The 20398-nt window shown below is 36.3% G+C and overlaps 2 protein-coding genes across 2 annotated transcripts in view; one reads left to right on the top strand and one right to left on the bottom strand.

The window, feature by feature from the left end:
* The window catches only part of wnk4a (WNK lysine deficient protein kinase 4a), a 66877-nt gene extending 52574 nt beyond the window's left edge, over positions 1–14303 (top strand). The window contains exons 13-21 of the mRNA XM_084434443.1: positions 618–788; positions 4011–4059; positions 4150–4260; positions 6640–7406; positions 8562–8652; positions 10075–10639; positions 11843–12048; positions 12502–12605; positions 14164–14303. Coding sequence (XP_084290569.1) covers positions 618–788; positions 4011–4059; positions 4150–4260; positions 6640–7406; positions 8562–8652; positions 10075–10639; positions 11843–12048; positions 12502–12605; positions 14164–14166 — 2067 coding nt within the window. The 3' untranslated portion in view covers positions 14167–14303. The remainder of the gene's footprint in view (positions 1–617; positions 789–4010; positions 4060–4149; positions 4261–6639; positions 7407–8561; positions 8653–10074; positions 10640–11842; positions 12049–12501; positions 12606–14163) is intronic.
* Positions 14304–15433: 1130 nt separating this feature from the next.
* On the bottom strand, positions 15434–18534 carry coa3a (cytochrome C oxidase assembly factor 3a). The gene is made up of 2 exons (XM_084434476.1): positions 18295–18534; positions 15434–15947 (listed from the first exon to the last, which is right to left on the bottom strand). The coding sequence occupies exons 1-2, from the start codon at positions 18497–18499 to the stop codon at positions 15853–15855; spliced, it is 300 nt and encodes a 99-aa protein (XP_084290602.1). The 5' UTR covers positions 18500–18534; the 3' UTR covers positions 15434–15852.
* Positions 18535–20398: the final 1864 nt, after the last annotated feature.

The raw sequence follows: 20398 nt of genomic DNA, 5'->3' as shown, positions 1-20398 counted from the left end.
TGAATGGCCAAGAAGAAGAGTGAATAAAATCTCAGAACAACAAAACAAGTTGTACTTTTCATATCAGAGTATGAAGAGAATTTATTTTAATATAAAGTTTATTCCTGTCATTTTCCATAAGTCTGAGGCTTTGATTGTAATGCTGAGTGTGTAGGAGTGGATGGACGGATGCCTATTGTAAGTGTGTGTGTGTTCGATGACAGGACTGTGTGACTGCATGCAGCTCCCTCTCTCAGATACAGAAGCTCTTTGTTTCGTCTCAGAGTCCTGGCAGCGCTGGAGTCGCTCCTGGTGTGTTATTGGTCGAAGGGTGAACACCCACTGCTATTAGTGGTGTGTAAAAGCTCAGCTTGTGGACAAACTTAATTAAAGCTCCCTTGAATTAAAAGAGTGTCCACAAGTGCGCACATGCTCAATTTAAGCACGTTTCATTTTAAGTAGTCGAGGGATAGTTTGAATCGCACAGAGAGCCACCTTGATCCCTGCGAGGTCTACGTGCGTAGCGCACGTAGCGTGTGCCGATGCCAGCTTCCCTTCGGCATTCAGAATTGATGGTGCTTCTTAAGTCATGCTTGCTCATTTTGTTGTGTTTATTTCTTTTTTCTCACCCCGTCAAGGTGCATAATGAGTTCATCCTGCCCTCAGAGAAGGAAGGTTTCATTCACCGCATCGGTGACATCATTAAGCGAGCAGAGTCCATGCTGAAGGACTCATCTGGTCAACATGAAACCTTCGGAGCCGCCCGTCCCTCTTATCTTCATGCCGTCAACTCACTGTCTGGTTCTCAGGTGAGCCTGCAAGTGAAGAAACCTTCCAGTCCACTCACTTTCATAATCCATTGCAGCATGATAACTACCAATAAGCTATGCCACTTATTTGAGTAATTATTTATGCACGAGTAGCAGATCATTTTATGCGCTGTTTAAAAGAGGTCTGTGTACCTGAAGAAGATAAGATCACGTTTCCAGCTGTAGGTGAGGGTGTGCGCTCTGTTCAGGAGTTTACACAAGCACTATCTTTCAACTGAGTTCTCTGTTGTTGTGAGTGTTTTGTTTGAAAATGATCGGTTTCAGGTTTAACTCATGATCTTGAGGTGCGTTCTGTACTGTTTTGTCCTGTTCTGGGCAGCACAAAAGAGGACAGTTTAACAATGACTGTTTTAAGCCCTATTCGGACGGGACTAGTTTAAACACGGAGAGCTGGGGTAATGTAATTTTACTACAGGACGTCTGATAATAATGGCCTATTCGCACAGGATAAGATATCTCAGTAAAAGAAGAAGTGGGAGGGGTAACTCAATTTAATCACCGCCGTCAACAAGTTGCTTCCTGATCATCATCATCATGTGCGCAAACACATATATATATATAACCTTTGTATATATAAAACAGTTAGGTTCGGTTGGATGTATTAAAAAAATTCAGATTGTATATGGTAATAGGCACTTATCTAACGCTAAAAGAAGTTTCGTGCCTCTAAAAAGTGCGTTCGACCTTCTTTCTGATCTGAATGGTGTGTGGAAAACACTTGAGGTTTGCCACAGACTCGTCCCAGCGTCTAGAACGCAACTGAATGTTTTTTTAAGCGTCTCCATACTTGAAAAAACGCGGAAAACTACTTTTAAACAGGAAATGACGGAATATTTACGTGCATATTTACAGCGGGTCTATTCGCACGGGATTAGTTTCACCTGAGGTCATTTTTCCGGACCTTTTTACTGAAGGTAAAAGTCGCCGTAATCTTTACTGACATTGTCCGTAATAATTACTGATGTGCACATTCGGACGGGACTAAAATCACTGAGAAGCTCTGGTAATAATTACTTTACCCCACCTCTCCATGTTAAACTAGTCCCGTCCAAATAGGGCTTTAGATATGTGTACACCTTGTGCATTTAAATTTCCTCCAATTTCCTCTGCCATTTACAATGTAAATGAACCTTTAATGGAACCTGCGTTGTCACAGATCTTTTTCTCCAATCCTACCTCATTAAAAAACAACATTGTCAATAAAGTTATATTGGGATACTGGCAATGAAGACTTATATTGAATAGTTCTGTTGACTTACAATCAACATAGTTGCTATATATTTATCAACATCCATAACCAGAACGTTCCAATTTAATATATACTGTGTGTGTATATATATATATATATATATATATAGCAGTGTGTCTGTGTATCAGTCCATATTTGATCTGCAGCAGCAGCAAAAAAAAGTTTTACCAAATATATTTTTGATCAAATAAGTGCAGCCTTATTAAAGCAGACGGGACTTTAAAAACATAAAAAATTCCTAATTATTCCAAAATTCTGAACCAATAGTTTATATACTATTATTAATCATTTGCTTTATAAAATAAAAGTAAAATGTCCTTCACATATTTGTGTTCTGGTAAAAACGCTGTGCTGCGTGACGCCTAATGCCCTTTAGCTACAACTATATTCATAGTATAATATGGCTGCTTATAACCAGTCATGCTGCTATAAACATATGATGAATATTTGTCCATATATCCAAAAAACAGTAACATGAACATTATGGTATTTTTAGCTGCTCTTTGCAATAAAAACTTTGTGTCCAAACTCTGTAGAACAAAATGCAGTCTCGGTTTACTCCAGCCTGCCAGTCAACTGATCTAAAGATACGTCTTAATTAGTACAGAGAAGCAGAACAATGGCTGTTTTATTTGGATTTAGAGATCTAGAACAGACTAATGGAGGCACACACACCCACACAATCATCCATGGTACCCTGAGGGTTGCGAAACCAGCGCTCAAGAGAAGTCCGCTGGACCGGGACCAGTTCCTGATTACTACCAGCCGTGCAAGAGAAACTGCGTCCCAGACCTCCTCCCTGCAGGCGTTAGATGCTCGTCTCTAGAGTCTCCAGCGTCATTCGCTCAACAGGCTCAAAGCAGGACTGTGAAGGCTTAGAAAATGACAGAATGTAACCCTCGTACACAAACCACAGGCCTCTTTTCCAATAACCAGTGCAGCTGTGGAGTTGAGACTGAGAGAGTTTACGCAGGTTTGTGTGTATGAGCTGTTTTGTCCTGTCGCAGTGCCACAGAGAGCGCTTGTCGTGTTAATTATTGCGCAAGTCGTATGTAAAATGTCTGTTCCTGTGTGTGACTGCAGTGGAGGACCTGAGAGAAGCAATTAGACTGCGACTGCTCTTAACCTTAATTAAACTTAAGCACTCTGTCATTAAAGAATATTACACTAATGAATAAGACCTCAGGGCTCAAGTCGATACTGTTACTCTTTTCAGTTCTCAAGCAATTTAAACATTATGCAATAATGAAAAAGATGACAGGATTTAAAAGCATTTTATATAATGTCTAACAGGATTATGCTTTATTTATTTCCAATGTGATTAAACATGAATGAAAGATTGATTATTTTAATTCAATTTTGGTTTATATTATTATAGGTTTATATATATAATAGCACAGTAATCGTAGTGTGAAACACACTGAGATTTAATTGATAGTTTTATGTAAAAAAGTGACAGTAAACACATTTATAATGTTACAAATTTCAAATTTATTCTGTTCATCAAAGAATCCTGAAAAAACAAAACATATCACTGTTTTCACAAAACTATTAAGCAGCAGAACTTTAAAGAATTGAACATTTATAATAATCCGAAATGTTTCTTGATCATCAAATCATCATATAAGAATGATTTCTGAAGGATCATGTGACACTGAGGACTGGAGTAATGATGCTGAAAAATCATCTTAGGAATAAATTACATTTTAAAACATATTAGAACAGAAAACAAGTATTTTAAATTGTAATGATATTTCACAATATTACAGGCTTTATTGCATTTTTTCAGCCTCAAGCACAAGAGACTTCTTTCAGAAACACAAAAAATTACATAAATAGTTTTTTCAACATATGGCTGGAATAAACCCACCCATTTCAAAAAATGTCAATGAAGCCTATACTATATATGTAAGTACATTTATAATACATTACAAACTGTTTTTCCCTTTCAGCCAAACCTCCACAGTCTGGCACGAGCTCATTCCTCTTCCTCTCTACCAGGTAAGCTTGCATAAACTTCACCATTGAGTATTGATGAAGTAGCCCTTTCAAATCAGCACCTTTTTCACACGTATACGTATGGTTATTTAGCGGAGTTTGGTCTGGGCGCCGGGGCGAGAGCCTCTCCTCTGGGAGTCGGTGGAGACATTACCTCATCCACACGTCCACTCTTACGTTCACAGTCTTTCCATAATGGCCCAGGTAAGTGACCACTTCCCTCCAATGTACCTCTCCTAGTCTTTCCTATTCCTGCCTAGCCGTGAGTGGGAATAAAAACTGGACGCTCTTTAAATGTCATCCGGCATTATAACATAAACTGGACATCACAGATGCAGTTTAATTCAGCCTGGCTCCAGGGACTCTTGGGTAACTTGCTTTGGCTGGAAGCAGTTTGTTTGTGGGCTGTGAATGCTGTCTTCTGAGCCCCAACAATGCAATTTATATTAACCTAAAATAACATTTAAAGTCTGCATGAAACGGACGTTGTGACAATCTTAAATCATTTTATATCTTTTAAATATTTAAAATTTCAGGGAAGAATAAAACACTAAACTTGGTTAAAGGTATTTATCTAATAAAACAACAGTTACAGGTTTTATATCACTAAGCAAAAAAGGCATAGAAAAACTAAAAACTCACAGAAAAAAGCATATATTGACTACAACATAGTCAGTTATTGATATTTCGTTGGTTCTCTTTTGTTTTTGCATGGTCATAATATCTTTGTATGACGGCCTGGTCAAAAAATTATGTCCGTACAATTTGAAGTTTCATTGCGTTATCACAAACAAAACTATTGACTCCAAGCACAGATATGCTGATAAAATTGTTAACAAATGTTTTTTAATATTTGAATAAAAGGTAAAGATGTCAATTTTTGGCCACTAATGTATATGCACTATTGCTAGCTAATAGTCAACTGCTATTTTTAACGGATTCAACTAAAAAAAGGTCACATTACTCATTTGGTTTTTAAATTGTCTGACCTTAACTTGTTGGGTCTACTCAAGTTTTAATGTCATATTCAGATCTACTTACATACACTCAATTCATAAGGTATATATCATTGATTTCACAGCTTTAAAACAAACAACTACGAGTACAACGTTTTTAGAGTGTGGAATATTTACAACCCAGTCCCTCAAAGTGACAGATAATGTTATTTGTAGTGCATCTTCTGGTCTCCACATGTGTTTGTAAGTTCTTCTACTCTGGTAGTTTTGTCATAAATTAAATACTAAGACCCAGAAAGCCTGCCTGTCCCCCTCCTAGAGTTGATCTCTCTACTACTGTTGGTGCTTTTCTGTCCCGCCTACAGAACATTTTGTTCTGCTGCCTTCTGGCTTCGTGCCTCGATGATACATCTTGCGTAGTCGTTTTTTTGAAAAAGAATATCCAGATATAACCAAAGAGCCACTGTTACGATGTCTACAGCACTTATGTTCAGACTCTTCTACAATGGGAGCTTTACAAGCGAATGCACAGATGGTTTTTATTTTCGTTAATGTCAGAGACTTTGGCTCTCGCGCTTCATCGATGTTAAACTTCAGACATGATCATTCACTGGGGCCGGTCCGTTGACGTAATGGACCCATCAGAGACCATGTTAGACAACACTTTGTGTATTGCTATGGAGATGGTACTGTGTGAAAGGTGTTATTGTACAGAGGCATTTCACTTTGGCATTGACAGATGATGGGACAAACCCATAGGTGTGACGTCTCTCGCACAAAAGACTTTCAGCAGAGGAACCTGTTTTGGACATCTATCATTGCCAATATTCACATGAGGATTGCGATCATGGTTTGGTTAATGAATTTGAGTATGATAAGATCAGTTGCAACCGTAGCTTTTGTTGCTTTCTGGAAAGCCTTCTAGCTAGACATCCAGCTAACATAAGTTGTTGTGCCTCAATGGATCTACAGTTCTTTCCAGCATATATTGAACAGTTTCTATATAAATGTATAGATGCATAAATGTATATGAACAACTCTTCAGATGTTGGTGCTTGCTAACCCTAATACTAATACTTTGTCTTGTAACTCGCCCACATATTTGTGCTGCAGACATTAATGATACTGTACCTCATGCAGCTTTTAGAGGAGTGACCTTTATCATTTTGATAAATGATAAATGGCAAATATTAAAACTCTATACAATTTAGTCTAAATGAATAAAAAAATAAAACACACAACACTTAAGTAAATCGCTCTTTAAAATAAATAAATAATAGTTTCAAATTAAAAAAAGTAAGTGTTCGTGCTGCCTTAAATTTTTAAGTTTAGTCAACTTGAATGTGAAGTACTAAGTGACAACTTGGATATTTGAGTTGACTAAACTTAAAATTTGAAGGCAGCATGAACACTTACTGTTTAAAGTTTTTACAAATTTTTTTTTTTACAGCACGACTGATTACATTTAAGAATTGCATTCAAATCTGAGTTTTTAAAAAAAATTAACAAGGCAAGTTCTGGAAAGTTTTGCGCAGAGCAAACACCACAAATAAATTTAAGATAAATATATAACATAGAAAATCTCACTCTGCACCACCATCTGACTAATATCTTTGTCATTTCCCAGGTTCTCATCCTCATCTTCATCCTCATCACGTTCCATCAGCCTCAGCCTACGCTTCTGATCCCAGAATGCCTCATCCCAACCTACCTCACGTTCAGCAGTTTATGCCCTCGTACATGAACAACCCCACCCACTTCCCCTTCCCGTACCCGCCTCACCCAGGCTCCCCCAAACCCAGCCATACTCCTCTGTCCCGAATGCACAGCAGTCCGTCATACTCCCTCTCGTCCCCTGCATCCGGCCCGGGCTCCCCCAGTCCACTCAGCTCAGACGTCTCAAGTCCCCTTTCCGACGTCAACCTGATGTCTCCGGCTCACGCACAGGCCATGTGGCCACCACACAGTCAGCCTCTGTTTTCCCTGGCTAATGTGCTGTCTATGGCAATGAGCATGGCACATTCCTTCATGCCCGCACCGAACATGGTACAGGCCATGCCGGGTTTCCAGCCTGGTTATCCCACGATGTATGCGCCCCAGTATCCTCAATCTCCAGGGATGGCCGAGTATTACCAGAACATGGAATCTCAGTTTCGAGACAGTTTGATGTCGCCACCTTCCCAAACGATTCCAACGTCTACTTCACCCAGTGGCGTTTCCATGTCCGCCCAGCAGACTGCGTCTCAAGAGGGAATGCTGTATGCACAGGACTCCTCTAAGGAATATCCTCACGGATACAGACCCGCTTTCCCCAGGCACTTACTAGAGCAGCGGAGCAGCCCCGGGTCTTCATCTGGACTGTCGTCTTCCCCACGAGCGAGCCCAGATAGCAGAGTAAGCCATTAACCTCTTCACCAGTTAACCAATTAAAGAGGTCCAGTCTGTACAATTAGTTTAAATAACACTGAAATTGCGATATGGCTTAGTGCAATTATCCAATAGCGAAGGTAGTGATTCAAATAAGATATATATATATATATATATATATATATATAAACATAACATGCACCAACCATCTCATACTTTTAATGAGAACTTATATAAACTGGCTTTTGTCAACTAAAGAAAAGCTTTTAGGGCTCCCAGTGGTTTTTAGAAGAACTTAAGACATGTATAAAAATAAATAATAATATTAATTATTATATTTTTCTTAATATTTTAATTCATAAGAATTATAAACATTATAAATATTATAATTATTATATATTATAAATATAAATTATAAATTTCATTATTATTTCATAGCCATATTGATGTATAATCACACATTTTTTGGCCAGTCCTACAAACAAGCACAGCAAAATTTAGCTTTTTTTTTATCACCTTTTAATTTTAGCAGAATTTAAATTTTTTTCTCTCTATTGCAGTTTTATCAACAACAACAAAAAAAAAAACATTTTTTTTTTCTTTCCCAGAAACATTCTAGTCAATCAGTGGTCCCAAAATAACTTTCAGTAAATTAATCTTACATTTTGGCGACATCTTGTAAAAGTATTATAAATAATAACATAAAATTATAATAAAAAAATCTTATAATAAATAATAAAGATCTTTATATTGAATAAAAACATCATTTATTGCATTTATTTACAATACAATTTATTTAATTATATAAAAAGTAAAATAATCACTTCATAAAATATTTCTTAATTTCAATTATTATTCGATTAATTAATACAACTATAATTGTATTGAATAGATATAATCATATAAATGTGTGTATATATGATAAATATGGGTGGAACCAATAGATGGGTCCTGATCTGGATCATGGTACGCAAATTGGTGATCTCTGCTCTTTATATTGAGTAACAGTTGTGCGTTTCTGTGTTATGACTGTGTTTGTTTCCATAGTGTTTTTTCTGAGCACGTTTTATATCACTGAATGTCAATAGCTAACATTGCTAATGTACCTTTAAATGTGTTCATCCTCGGTTATGAAACCCAGATGTGGAAGTATTCCTGAATGAAACAGTCTTTCTCTCCAAGGTGTCGTCATCCAGTCCCAGATCATTGTCTCCTCTGGTCTCAGGAGAGAGTACCAGAACTTCACAGGGCCAAGACATCTCTTTACCATCTGGTAAGATACTGACCCCTAAACACAAACACACGTAACACACCACCTGGTGCACATAGGGCTTTCTGCTTACAGAATGTGGTTGTATAATGTTGCATGGTTATATGGTCTTGCACTCACAGAGGGTTTGTGGACACCTATTAAATAAGCCTGGCGAGTTCTTGCGCAACCAAAGTGTTTTTTTGTTTGTTTCTTGGTCCACAGCTTTTATGTGTTCCTAAAACCGGAGCTATTTTGGCTGTGTTCGGAATGGGATATACTTACTGAGTCTTACAGTATACAGTACTGTCATATATTTAAAAAAGGAAAATGTGAAACAACACTAGACATTTAGCTGCATTAGGATTATGCACATTGAGGTAAATATTATTGTGCATTTTAATCCAAATTTATATAAAATATTTTAACTCTTTGCAGACAATGACAAACTAATGAGTCACAAATTGTTTAACGTTTAATTGGTTTTGGCTGATGTTCTGGTTCATTTGTTTGTACTGTATGTAGACTATACTGTTCATAGTTTGATGGCCTGCTACATTTGACAAATTGAGCAGTATATAGCCAAACCACACTGCAGAAGACTGTATCCCACAATGCAATGCTCTCGACTGGGTCTTTTTATTTCCTGTGTGACAGAATATTACAGCTGTAATCTCTTTCTTTGACTCATTATTGGACATTTTTACACAAAATTGAAATTAACCTTCAGGCGTCACACTTGTGATCCTCGGCGGTCAAAACCAAAGACAATACGTGTTTCAATGATGTTTATTCTTTAATATTTTGTATTTTGAGGGGATTTCATGACACTAGACTATATTCACCTCTAAATTATGCTAATAATTTAATAATCCAAATATTGTAATTAAAAAAAAAGAAGGAAAAAAAAGAAAAAACGAATTATTTTCAATCAGTACAGTTAAAATTAAAATAATGAAATCTTAATTCTATATTAAATCTTAAGTCTATATTAAGACATCATCAAAGACTACTTTATCATGGCTAATTGTTCCCCATAAAACCTCCTCTGTATTTTTGTATTTCCCATTCATTTCTTATTGTGGTAACTGACCATTTTTAAGACCATTTTGTAATCATGCCCACATTTGTGTGTGTGTGTGTGTGTATGTGTGTGTGTGTGTTTTCATATAGCAAGTGCTACTAAAGTCACCAAATTTCGCACCATTCCGATGAAGTAAAACAATTAAAAAAATTAAAAATGTAAAATCTTTCAGTCTAAAATGCCCAAAGACCAGCAGAGGATTAAATGAACACATTATTTTCATGATGAAAACTGGACGTCACTCGAATGTAATGTGATTATGAGGTCAGGTGACATATATCATGCGTGAGAGGATTTACAGGTATGTTTGCAGTCTTTTACAACTCTTTCCACCTTTTCTATTTCTCCATTTTTTCTCACAGAGCCGAAGTGTACTGTGACTGTGGGCCGTTTTCAAGTGTCCCCCAGTAAAGAGATTCCTGCTCCCGCCAGACACACAGAAAGTCAAACTCCACCCAGTGAACCTGTCGTCCCTCGGGATGATGCCATCAGGTCGCTGGATCAGCCTGCGTGCTCTTTTTTACATCAAAATCCAGCGAAAACCTGTGAGGCTCGGCGTGATTTGAGTCCTGCTGGCCAGCCCGAGACGGGGAGAAACCGAAAAGAGGCCCGAGAGGGACAGATCGATGAGCGAGAGCAGGAGAATGATGATTATGATCGTGATGAGATGATAAAGCACAGGAGGAAGAAGGGACGCAGGGCGGATTGTGGCCCGGGTCTGATGGGAACGTCGGTGGACAGTGGTTTTTCTGTGGCTCTGGACACAGAGGGGAGAGTGTGGGATGGAAACACGACCAGTCCTCCGTATGCCACTCCTTTCCACAACCTGTGGATGAGCTACACGCGAAGCTCCTCCTACCTGAGCAGCGACGAATCAGAGAGCGAGGATGAAGAGATGTGGGAGGAGCTGCAGGAGCTGAGGGAGAAGTAAGGCACTTTCAAACTTCTGTGTTTTATTGTATTTCTCTTAGAGCTGTGCGATTCATCGAATTTTAGTTTTCGATTTTGGCTTCCAAGGATTATTAAAACACCATAATCGAGATTATTGTGCCGCGTTCGGTTTCTTTCCTTTAAAGCAGTGTGCTTTCGCCCCCCCATAAAAGCCCAAATCTGTCAAATAATATAATGTTACTGCCGTAATATGCAGTTGGGACGTGCTTGATATTAAAAAGAGTTCAAAGTGTATATAGTCTAATGTACTTTCTGATGTCTGTTCTGTTCATATTAATCAAACAGCATGAGAAAACACTCTCTGCTCTTGACTGAATAACTTTAGCAGTAATACTTTAGAATAAATATTTAATTCATATAGAGACTATGGAGTTTTTAGTATTTACATTTGATTTATTACATTTGTTTAAAGTAGGCTGACTTCTATACTTTTAGAAAGCATTGTTCAGTTCATTTAATTAAATGTAATCTTTTTTTCTATTGTATTTTTCTTTTAATTTTTGTCATTTTTTTTCTTGTATTACTGAATGTTGACCTTTTTTAAGAATAGTTTGAGGACTATTTTTTACATGCATTAGTTAGTATTAGTTCTGCTTGTGAAATTTCACTGGTATCTAAAATGTTGATATCAAAAGCAAAGCAACCTTATTTCCAGCAAAGTATACATTATATATATATATTATACTTGGTAACATTTTAATTAAAGCTTTTATGTATAATGCATTATAAGGGTATTCATAATGTACATTGTAATACATTATATTTTTTTCATAAATAATTGTAACCAAAGTTTAAATGAGTTATAATCTCTGCAGATTTCTTGTTACATCTAAAATTGGTTGTTTGTTGTGTTTTAATGCTTTATACTTTCTAACAGAAGTTAGAAACAGAAGTATTATAACCGTGTTTACAATTATTCATGAGATCGTACAATGCACTATAAGGTGCATTACAAGACATAATTAATGCATTAAAAATACTTTTTATAATGCATTACATATAAAGGCTTTAAATGAAGTGTTATCGTATACTTTGCAGGAAATAATTCACTATCATGAAAAAAATTACTATAGGATTATAAAAGAGTCTTTATGACAGTGATTATGTGATTATGATGTTTGCCTTAGTCATGCAGACAGCCCTAATTCCTGTGAATCCTCCTGTCTCTCTCTCCCTCAGGCATCTGTGTGAGGTTCAGTCTCTACAGGCGCTGCAGAAGCGAGAGATAGAGGAACTATACTGTAAGATGGGGAAGATTCCTCCTCCCTGTATAGTGTCTCCAGCAGTCATGCTCTCCAGCCGCCAGCGTCGCATGTCTAAAGGAGGAAACTTCCCATCGTCTCGCAGAAACAGCCTCCAGAGACTCGACATTCTGCCTTTAGCAGGTTCTCAGACTCTTTTCCAAAAATGAACACAAAAATGTCGCTGTTTACCACCTACACAGGCAGCTGCCTTTTAAAGGGGTGCTATAATGCCCTTTTCACAAGATGTAAAATAAATCTCTGATGTCCCCAGAGTGTGTGTGTGAAGTTTTAGCTCAAAATACTCCACAGATATTTTTATATAGCATGTTAAAGTTGTCACTTTTTGAGGGTGAGCAAAAACGCCTCGTTTTGTGTCTGTCCCTTTAAATGCAAATGCTGCTAAGATAGGGTATTTGCATATCCCTGCAAAGATAGGGTCCTGCCTTAGTACCTTTTGGAGCATCTTTTGTGTCTATGCTGTCTTCATAGGCTTTTAGTAGAGAGTCGTATTAGTGGTTTTAGGTGGGGCTGAATAAGCAATTGTTTAATTAAATGAAATGTTTAACATCTTGCTGTGTTGTGATTGGCCCACAGGGATCATGAGGAAGAACTCCCTGAGCGGCAACAGTAGCAGCAGTTCCCAGGAAGATTCCCGGCCGGCTAAAGGAGTGACTTTCGCTGCTGATTTCACAAGAATGGTATGATGCATTACATTCAGCACAGGGCTTAATGAGTAATCATTAATTACCTTCACCTTTAATGCAATAAACATTCCTGCAATGCTGATTTACACAGTGTTGACTATTTTAGACAAACATAAAAGGAAAAATGTCATTTCAAAATATATATTTTTTTATATAAAATTTTAATTTATTTACCTTCGCAAATAGCGCTGACATTTGTGAACATTTTAATAGTAATGTATAGACCTTATGTAGCCCCGCCCCTTTTCAGCGCTGCGCTCGTTGTCCTTTGACTTCCGGTCTGTATTTTCACAGCGATTTTGCGTGTTTATTAGATTGTAGGAAATGATTAAGACGTTTTTCTTATTGTCTTTCACTAAATTATTATCATTTATATGCACCGATATAACAATGCAATATTTGCCTACATGCACATTTACTAAAACATGAAAAATGCTACAAGGAGTGAATTAAATGAATTGATTAGAAACAGGCAGTTTGAACGGTTTCACAGAAATGGATCAAACTTACCAACTTTAACAGCATTTCTGCTATCGATGTAGAAACATATCTGTCTTAAAGCTACAATATGTCTTTTTTTTTCGCCACTAGGGGTCGCTAACCTCTTACAATAACAAAGGCCTAGGTTGATGACGCATAAGCGGAATTATGGATCTTGTCGTCAAGCTGATGGATCTAATAATGTTTATGGATGAGTGAATACATTGATGTTTTTAACATGACTGTGGTGTGAAGAAGGGCTGCGAGTGCTAATGAGAGACAGATATCAGCGCCACACGCGAGTCCCGCGGATATAAAGGAATAAGGACAATTAATTCTACTGAACTACCCTCAAGTGCTGAAGTACTACTTACACAGGTCATTATTTGACTAATTAAACTTGTGAGGTAACGCAGCGCTGTTTCACTTGGTCTAACGTTACACTATCACACTAAACTGCATCTCTGTCAAGTCGAAGTTTGTCACGGACGTGAAGCTCTCGAAACCGCCACGCCAATATTGATCCTCGTTTTAGTTCTCCTTTTGTCCCGAAGTCTGCTTGCCATGGTCCATAATGTTTTAACGAAACAACAACAGCGTGAGCGTGCCGCTAGACTTGTCCACGTCTGTCGCCATGGTTACTATGGCAGTACGAGCGGAAACCAGGGATAACGCGGATATTACGTCATTGACAGGCGACAAGTAAACATGGACGAGCCATTATTTAAAACTGGAATTTCTCTGAAATTAAAAATCTTTGGATATTATAGTATAAGTACACAACTGTAGGAAATATATCACACTGTGAAAGTGATTTTTGGATATTTTATTACAAAAATCTTACATATTGTACCTTAAACGCTTTAATTAGTTACGAGACAAGGACAATCAAACTCAAAGTGCACAATTTCAACAGCAAACTCATATATTGTGGATATTCAATACAACGCCAATGATTAATTAGTAGCACGTGATCTTACGATGCTTAAAGCTGAACCCAACAAACACTTTTTGTTATTCTTTTCATGCATTCAAATCTGAATAACGTTTCTCTCTTCTGTTTCCCCACCAGTAAGAATCCTGGTACATTGGCGGGACTATATCCGACTACCTCATTCATCTGTGACTGACATGAGGGATGTTTCCGTTTCTGTGAAGAGCCGATGGTTTGGCGGGACTCTCTGAAGGCTCAGCACTGATGATGATTCCTAACTCTCTCTCTTTTGCACTTTTCTAAAAACCTGCTGAACGGGCAAACATCTGAATCAACAGATGCCCTGCTGTTTCTGTTCTGCTGCTTGTGTTCGCGCTGTAGAAACACCAGATCATCACGCAAGAATCGCAGCAGTCTCCATGAACTCAGTAGATCCGGTCCAGAAAGATTTCTGCTATCACCTCATAGGGTCTGCTTTATGATAATAGTTTAAATGTGAATAAAAATAAATAAAAACAGATCGAGGGTGGGGGGACTAAATATATATTTTTGCATCGATTGTTCCAGCTTTGAGATTCTCATCTATCGGGATGCAGAACGTCTTTACCTTGAAGTTTATGTACATTTACTTATATATTTTACTTTTACCAGTCTGAGTATGACTGACTTAATAATTGCACCAAAAATCAAAGCAAGTGTCAGCCATAAAGTGTAAATGATATGCACACTGCACTTTGGCCTAAGTTGCAGTCCCATCTAGGATTGTACAATAGAGTCATTAATAAATGATTGATTTTTTTTATGTTTACAAAGAGCAGTCAATAAAAGTGCATTCATTATGTTCATTGTAATATTAACACAGTATGTTCAGATTTTTCACATTGAGCCCAAAGTTTCAACATTTATGCTTTTTCTGTAGTCTTAGTGTTTAAACATTATGTACAATATTTGGTGATTTTTTTTGTGTGTGTGTAATTAACTTATGAGACACATCTACTTGCATGATGTAAAGAGGAATTCTGAATATAAACATTCAGAAATAGCTAATTTTATGCTGTATAAAAACTTAGCTTCATACTTTCGGGTGGATTTCTGTCATTATCTATTGCACTTTTTCAGTTTCAAACACATGCCAAAAAGATCTTTAATATGACAACCCAAGATTACCGATTCATGGCTCATTAAAAACTGTGAAAAATCATGAATGCCTTTATATGTGCATCCACATCAGCAAATCAGTTACAGACACAAACACAGACGATGTGTTTTAGATTGAGATAAATGTGACTTCATGCTCTGTTATATCGATCGCTTCAATGTGCAATGCAACACTGCCATGCTGTGCCTTCCCTATCTTATGATGATTATGTATTATTCTAAATCATATTTGTACATTTAAAGTCAATAAATAGCTATAAAAAAAGATGAATGTTGGTCGAGTATTCATTTTAAACACTGCAGTATAATTTAGGACACATTGTGTTTATTAAAAAAAGAAAAGAAAGGCAAACATAAACAAAAGGTGGCTATTATTTAAATTAATCTCACTCTGATTATGAATGCATTTACACGCAAAGCAAGATGACTAGTAGAATTACTTAAGTATTCATAGTATGAGGAATATTATGACATTCGGTTCCACGAACACGAATAGAAATGATGAACAACTGTCTTGACAAACGAAGGATTCCTCGTCGAGTCTGACGTCCAACAGGATACAGTGATTTGATTGGATGTGGCGCCCTCTGCCGGCGCACGCGCTCGCTCGCGCTCATCGGTGTTCATGCGTGTTCATGTGTGTCAGTGAGACAGTTCCTGAAGATTTACTCAGTTCGCTCCGGTCTTCGGAGCTCGTGCTTTTGCTTCTGCATCTATTTCATCCATGATTTTTTCTTGGGATACTTTGTAGAAGGTGTAGCCATCTGAGGACGGCTGGTGAAGGGAAACAGCACACAGATCTGGAGAGTTCGTACTGGAATGACGTTATTCATATTTATATAGTGCTGTCAAATCAATTAATCGTGATTAATCACATCTAACATAAAAGTTAAATTATATATGTGTGTATACAGTATCGGTCAAAAGTTTGGAAACATTACAATTTTGAATGTTTTTGAACATCAAGCCTGCATTTACTTGATCAAAAACACAGAAAAACTGTAATACTGTGATATATTATTACAATTTAAAAGAATGGTTTTCTATTTTGATATACTTTATAATTTTCAGCATCATTTCTCCAGTCTTCAGTGTCACATGACCCTTCAGAAATCATTCTAATATGATGATTTGATACTCAGTTATTCTCAATGTTGGAAACTTTTGTGGAAACTAATATTTTTTGGGAACCTGTGATCATGGTGAATTGCTGTGACGCCAGCAATTTTGGGCCCTATAAAAAAAAGATTATGAGGTTGGGCCCCTACCGCACGCACCTATTCCATTAATAACATCGATCTCTGGGGGCCCCAAAAAGTGCGTGGGCCCTTAGAATCGTTCTGACTTTCACACCCTCAGCGGCGCCCCTGTCTGTGATACTTTTTTTAGGATTCATTGATGAATAAAAAGTTGAAAAGAACAGCATTTATTCATTCATTTCATTTAAGATAATAGAAATCTTTTCTAACATTATAAATGTTTACTATCACTTTTTATTCATTTAAAACATCACTGCTGAATAAAAGTATTAATTTATTTCAACAAAACAAATAGAAAGAATTACTGACCCCAAACTTCTGAACGGTATAGTGTTTATTCTTACAAAAGATTTCTATTTTAAAGAAAAGCTGTTCTTTTCTTATTTTTCTTCATCAAAGAATCCTGAAAAAAGTTTCACATGTTATAAAAAAAACATTAAGCAACATCAACTGTTTCCAACATTGATAATAAATCATCATATACAAATGATTTCTGAAGGATCGTGTGACACTGAAGACTGGAGTAATGATGCTGAAAATACAGCTCTGCATCACAGGAAAAGAAATACATTTGAAAGTATATTCAAATAGAAAACCATCATTTTAAATTGTAATGATATTTCACAGTATTTCTGTATTTTTGATTAAATAAATGCAGCCTTGATGAGCGAAAGAGACTTACATGTACATACACACACACACAAAATATATATATATATAACACGTAAACAACTATTATGCAATTATGCAAAACTTGGTTACACTTTATTTTAAGGTGTCATTGTTACAGTGTAATTATATATTTAAGTACTGAGTAATATTAATTAACTACATGTCCTTACTATAGGGTTAGGGTAGGATTAGGATTTGGTTGAGGGTTAGTTGCATGTAATTATGCATAATTATTACTATGGCAAGTACATGTAACACAAGGACACTGTAAAATAAAGTGTTACCCAAAACTTTTATGTTAGATGTGATATTTTAGTTTTATGCAGGCCCTTCAGACAATATACGATCTACAAATCAGCCACGATGCAGAAAAAAAGTATTTTTGATTTTATTAAATTGTATGATTGAATCAGATTAACAAAATGCTTTTACTTTCCTTTGTTCTAGGTTTAACTTAAAAATTAATCGAAAAATAGTATTAAATAACTTTTCTATTATTTTAAAAGGAAATATGAGTTGCATGATTTAGAGGTAGCCTTAATATTGTTTAGCACCATGAAATCGACACAAAACACAAACTAATAAAGTAAAAGTATAATAGAAAAAAGTACACTAAAAAAAAAAAAAATGATCCACAACTTATGACAATATATGTTTTTACATTGCTTTAATAAGTTAAGCAATTTATAACTTTTTTTATAAGTTAAACAAGATTAAACTCATTAAGCCAATTTAATTGTAATTTAAGTTGAAACGACTTCATCCAAGGTGATTATAATAAATAAAAATGAAGGCAGCAACTTTAAAAAAAAAAATTTTTTTACAGTGATATTAATTTAATTTTAAAACGTTGCACGTAAGGCGTTCGGTCTGTTTTGACTGGCTGAAAGAGCACAGGGTATCTCGTAAGTTAATAACAGCACCAGAAGATTAATAACATATTCAAGTGTCTGATTGATCATGTGACAAATATGATGAAGCATTGCTCATCATGACATAAGCACTTATGTCACATTGGTTGATCATGTAATAATGCACCCACGTGTAGTAATCTAAGACCTAATATTACTCTCATTCATTATAGGCTACCAATATAATCAGCTATCTCATCTGATAGTTGTAACGCACTGTATCAGCCTGTGACTGACATAACCTTGTGTAAGAGAGTAGTAAAGGATACAGATGCCGAGCACTACCGCGCCGATGGCGAGTCCTGTCGCAACGTTTCGCCCCCGGAGATTGCCGACTTTCTTCTTCCACTGCGCCAGCTCCACTTGTTGGATGAACTGCAACTGTTCCCTCGTCAGCTCTTCCTTTACAGGGTTTATTCTCTTTGCAAACTGGGCTTCAGGTTTGAGGTCCCCTTGACTACTCTTGTCTGCCATGTTTGAAGCGCTGTGTTGTGACGCAACGCGAGGTTACTTTACACGTCAATGTTGCGCCTCTTTTGCGCAGCTCGCCTTGCCATTCCCCCCCGCACACGGAAATGTTCTAGATTTCTAAAAGATGCGTGTCTGCACTATTGTATTTTTTTTTTTCTTGAAAAATAAAATAAAATAAAATAAAATAAAATAATTCCCCCCGCACACACGTTCAGTTTCGTAACAGTTTAGGCATGCTATAATCATATTTTGTAGCCTATCCTGGTATAATGATTCATATGTTAACTTTAACATGTTCCGACAACTAGTCAACTAGTTCTCTGGTTGTGATCTTAAAAAAAAAAAAAAAAACTAGGCTAAACCTTTTCAAATAACAAACAGGCATTATCATTGAAAGGGAATGCTAGGGGGTAATAAAAGTAAATGATAATAATACAATTGATCAAATTAAATAAAACAATGTATTAAAGTAAAATGATGAATGAAATGAATGAAAATAAAAATAATAAGAAATGTTGGCTGACCTTTGCTTTATAAATAATATATCTAAAAATAAACTTAGCCTACTTCTCTATAGAGTGCCACACTCGGGTGCCGGAAATAAAATCATTTTCTCCACAGGGAAATTTATTTTTAACAATAACTTATAATAATTAAAGCTGCAAGCAGCATTTATCGGGGTTCAAGCAGTTAAGGCCTTTAAGGCCTTTAAGCACAAAAGCATCAAAAGTTATTAAGTTTTGCAAGCGTGTAACCACTGACATAATAGATGGAAAAGACCGTTTACAGCCAATACAGGCAGTTTACCATGGGAAATATATGGTTTTAAAGCTTTTTAACAGTTATAGCGCCACCTATGGTCCGATCTCCATAAAATTGTTTACTGTGACCTCAAATTGAACCCATACACGTGTGTTCTGAGTTTGGTGAATATATCTCATTTACTTCTTGAGTTATAGCCATTTTAGTAAAATAGGCTCCTCCCACAACAATTTACCACATTCTAGTATTATTTACTATGATTCTAGCATGATTTACATAGTTTACCATGATTTTATCTTAGTTTACCTTGATTTACCATATTCTAGCATGATTTACCATGATATACTACATTCTAGTATGATTTACCATTGTTTACTGTGATTCTAGCATGGTTTACCATAATTTATCATGATTTATCATAGTTTACCATGATTTACCCTGTTCTAGCATGATTTACCATAATATGCCACATTCTAACATGATTTACCATAGTTTATCATGATTTATTATGGTTTACCATGATTTACCCTGTTCTGGTAGCAGAGGGCAGTAGAAGACCACTTATTGGCTCACTTTCACTTTAAACTTTAAAGATTTTCACCAGTTTTCTGCACTAAAGCAAACCAGTTTTTCCATGTTAACTCAATAATGCATGCTTACACACACACACACACACACACACACACACACACACACACACACACACACAGCACTTCGTGCTTGAACCCCTAATTATTTTAAACAATAACCTTTAAAGACAGCCTTACTGTGAGCAACGACCAGTAGGGGTTCAGTGAAAAATCGGCAGCTGGCAGCAGGAAGTAGCTGCCACTGGCACCTGACGTCAGCTGCCGCTAATAACCGGAAGTCGGAGGTGGATGCCACTTTTAGCAAAGCAAATAAATTATTATATCAATGTATATATATAATTTTAGTACTTATTTAAATAAAATACTTACATTTGTAATTATTTTGTAATTGATTTAAAAAGGTTTATCAAATATAAATTAAGTAACGAAGATCATAGACATAGTACAAAAAACAAACATTAAGCTACACTTGAAATTATGAATTTGTACGTGTATAAATATAATTGGTAACACTTTACAATAAGGTTCATTAATTAACATTAGTTAATGT

The sequence above is a fragment of the Rutilus rutilus genome, assembly GCF_951802725.1.
Source record: "Rutilus rutilus genome assembly, chromosome: 16".
Classification (NCBI taxonomy): Eukaryota; Metazoa; Chordata; class Actinopteri; order Cypriniformes; family Leuciscidae; genus Rutilus; species Rutilus rutilus.
Note: the sequence above shows the minus strand (reverse complement) of the source record. Positions and strands in the feature narration are given on the sequence as shown.

What these genes read in the sequence shown, in the direction of transcription:
- coa3a (XM_084434476.1), bottom strand. Translation starts at nt 18,499, where the DNA reads ATGGCAGACAAGAGTAGTCAAGGGGACCTCAAACCTGAAGCCCAGTTT. An exon ending in CGCGGTAGTGCTCGGCATCT is followed by an intron (nt 15,948 to 18,294) that starts GTATCCTTTACT and finishes AGCCGTCCTCAG; the next exon opens with ATGGCTACACCTTCTACAAA.